This window comes from Otolemur garnettii, unplaced genomic scaffold, assembly GCF_000181295.1.
Source record: "Otolemur garnettii isolate 467f Iridium unplaced genomic scaffold, OtoGar3 scaffold00145, whole genome shotgun sequence".
NCBI lineage: Eukaryota > Metazoa > Chordata > Mammalia > Primates > Galagidae > Otolemur > Otolemur garnettii.
Genome location: NW_003852540.1, coordinates 2,853,316 through 2,854,915, shown reverse-complemented (window position 1 = coordinate 2,854,915; position 1,600 = coordinate 2,853,316). Strand labels below are relative to the sequence as shown.

Genomic DNA, 1,600 nt, shown 5'->3' with positions numbered 1-1,600 from the left:
ACATATGTTCATTCTGAGCTGGAGCTATGCCCTCATTATTGTTGTATACCCTACAGAATAATGCCTCATAGGTGGTGAAGGATATTCCTAGAAAATGTTTTTGATTGAACAAATACATGAAGATAAGAAATCATTTTCTTAGCAGTAAAAATATCTTAGACTAAGTTTTAAAATAAAAACCAGCAACAAAGTAATAATAGGTAATGCTGTTTTCAAAATTATCCTAATTTTAAGCTCTGAAATGGCCCCCCTAGGAGTCTTCCCAGAGCCCCATGCATGTCCTTGTTCCTCAGGCTGTAGATGAAAGGGTTCATCATGGGAGTGACCACAGCATACATCACTGTGGCTACTGAGTCCTTCATGGAGTAGGTTTGGAGTGGCTGAAGGTAAACCATGCCCAGTGTCCCATAGAAGAGGGAGACCACACCCAAATGGGAGGCACAGGTAGAGAAGGCTTTGTACTTGTTAGAGGCTGAGGGTATTTGAAGGATGGCTCTGACGATGCGGACATAAGACATGATCATGAATCCTAAAGGGGTGAGGAAGATGAAGCAGCCCGTCGCAACCAGCACTGTGTGAATGATGTGGGTGTTGGAACATGCCAGTCTCAGTAGGATGTACATCTCACAGAAGATGTAGTGGATCTTTCGGGGCCCACAGAAGGTCACTCTGGTCATAAGAACGGTGAGGAGGAGGCCATAAAGGGCAGAGAGCACCCAACACAAAGTGACAAGCAAGATGCAAAGCCCAGGGTTCATGGCTGTGATATAGTGGAGAGGGCGACAGATGGCCACATGGCGGTCATACGCCATCACAGCCAGGATGAAGTTGTCCAAAGTCACCAAGGAGACCAGGAAGTAGAGCTGTGTCAGACACCCCACATAGGAGATGGCCTTGTTCTGGGACTGAAGGTTCACCAGCATCTTGGGGATTGTGTTGGTGACGAAGAAGAGGTCAGTGAAGGAGAGGTTGGCCAGGAAGAAGTACATGGGAGTGTGCAGGCGGGAGTCAGAGCTGATGGCCAGGATGATGAGCACGTTTCCCACCACCGTGACCAGGTACATGGACAGGAACATCCAAAATAGGATTTGGTGCTGCTCAGGTCTCTCTGAGAGCCCCAGGAGTAGGAACTCGGAGTCCTCACTTTGGTTATCTCCATCCATTTTTCAGACTTTCTGTAATATGTTTAGAAAATGTTTTTGATTGAAGAAATACATGAAGATAAGAAATCATTTTCTTAGCAGTAAAAATATCTTGGACTAAGTTTTAAAATAAAAACCAGCAACAAAGTAACAACAGGCAAAAACCAGAATGTGGAAAATCTTTATGTAACTTCCAGCAACTTCAAATCTAGCATATTCAGTATTATAGAAATAATGTCTAAGTCTTATTTTAAATCTTGCCATCTTCCAATGCTCTTGAAATACTTAAACATTAGTATTGTCCTTTGTTAGATACACTTCCAGGTATTTCATTTTCTTTGGCACTACTGTAAAGGGAATAGAGTCCATGACTGTTTTTTCAGCTTGACTATTATTGGTATATATGAATGCTACTGATTTGTGAGTATTGATTTTGTAGCCTGAGATGCTGCTGTATT

The 1,600-nt window shown here is 42.8% G+C and overlaps 1 protein-coding gene across 1 annotated transcript; it reads right to left on the bottom strand.

Moving 5' to 3' along the window:
* Window positions 1-218: 218 nt before the first annotated feature.
* On the bottom strand, window positions 219-1,178 carry LOC100941918 (olfactory receptor 1D5). The gene has a single exon (XM_003799125.2). It carries the CDS (start codon window positions 1,161-1,163, stop codon window positions 219-221), a length of 945 nt encoding a protein of 314 aa, XP_003799173.1. The 5' UTR covers window positions 1,164-1,178.
* Between the last annotated feature and the right edge of the window lie 422 nt (window positions 1,179-1,600).